At 44.2% G+C, this 1,492-nt stretch overlaps 1 protein-coding gene across 1 annotated transcript; it reads left to right on the top strand.

Moving 5' to 3' along the window:
* Window positions 1-646: 646 nt before the first annotated feature.
* Window positions 647-1,492, top strand: LOC105309631 (olfactory receptor 6-like; the record flags this gene model as incomplete). The annotated part of the gene is made up of 1 exon (XM_011385794.1): window positions 647-1,492. A coding segment is annotated over exon 1 (846 nt), but the record flags the coding sequence as incomplete, so codon positions are not given.

Genomic DNA, 1,492 nt, shown 5'->3' with positions numbered 1-1,492 from the left:
ATACTGAAAATGTATTTAATTATTCTAAGAGGGTAAATATTCCTTCACTCAATTTTTTAAGCAATGATCCGCAAATAGGCAGAAAATTGTTAGCCACCTTTATCATAGTCTTCAAAAGACTTACAACATAGTGCCAGCAATTCTCCTAGCCAGGAAGGTCTTTTCTAGTTAGTATTTTGCTTTCATTTTCTCCAGATTTTGAACTTCCCTGTTTCCCTGCTCTGCTTCCTGGACCATTCTTGGAACTTATTCCAGTCACCATGGTCTCCTGCCTTACGGCTGCCCCTGAAATCTGGGAATATGCCAATAAGGAAAATATTTACTCCTAGTTCTACCTGAAGATCTTTCTGACCCAGATCCAAAGGTCTGAACCCTGACTATGACCTCGAGATTCTGTTTTGAGATTCCTAGCTTTGTATGTATGTGGTGAATTTGTTTTTGGTTCTTGCTTTGACACCTGATTTTCTGGAGAGGATATTGTGGCCTCTTATAATTCCCAAACAATACCCTGGGTCCAGATAATGGTTCTAGGGTTAAGTTTAATGATAAATACCTGTAATCTATGGGCCCCTTGCTGCTAATGTTGACCTCAGTCTTCAGTCTGGTGCTACTCTCATTAAATCCTTTCTCTTTCAGCATCTTAACTATGTGGAAGGAAAACATCACCCATATTCCTGAGTTCATCCTGGTGGGTTTCCCTACCTCCCATTGGCTACAGGTTCTGCTCTTTCTCCTCTTCCTCATCACCTACTTGTTTGTGCTGCTGGAGAATTTGGTCATCATCTTCACTGTATGGGTCACTGGGTCCTTGCACAAGCCCATGTACTATTTTCTGGGCACCCTGTCTTTTCTGGAGACCTGCTATATATCTGTCACAGTCCCAAAGATGCTGGCTGGATTCCTACTTTGCCCCAATACCATCTCCTTCCTGGGATGCATGACCCAGCTCTATTTCTTTATGGCACTTGCCTGTACTGAATGTGTGCTCTTGGCTGCCATGGCCTATGACCGTTACGTGGCCATATGTTGGCCGCTCCGCTATCCACTCATGATGACCACAGAATTTTGTGTTCAGCTGACCTTCAGTTCCTGGGTGAGTGGCTTCACCGTCTCCATGGTAAAGGCTTACTTCATCTCCCAAGTTTCCTTCTGTGGCAATAATATCATAAACCATTTTTTCTGCGATGTGTCCCCCATCCTCAAACTGGCCTGCATGGACTTTTCCATCGCTGAGATGGTAGACTTTGTGCTTGCCATCATCATCCTTGTGTTTCCTCTCTCAGCCACTGTTATTTCTTATGCCTTCATTGTCTCTACCATCCTGCTCATTCCCTCTGCCACTGGACGGCGGAAGGCCTTCTCCACCTGTGGCTCTCACCTTACAGTGGTAGTCGTCTTCTACACAGCTATGATCTTCATGTATGTTCGACCTCGGGCCATTGCTTCTTTCAATTATAACAAATTGGTCTCAGCCATATATGCAGTCTTCACT

Source organism: Pteropus vampyrus, unplaced genomic scaffold (genome assembly GCF_000151845.1).
Source record: "Pteropus vampyrus isolate Shadow unplaced genomic scaffold, Pvam_2.0 Scaffold811, whole genome shotgun sequence".
In the NCBI taxonomy this organism is placed as follows: Eukaryota; Metazoa; Chordata; class Mammalia; order Chiroptera; family Pteropodidae; genus Pteropus; species Pteropus vampyrus.
The sequence above is the reverse complement of the archived record's forward strand: the minus strand, read 5'-3'. Positions and strand labels throughout refer to the sequence as shown.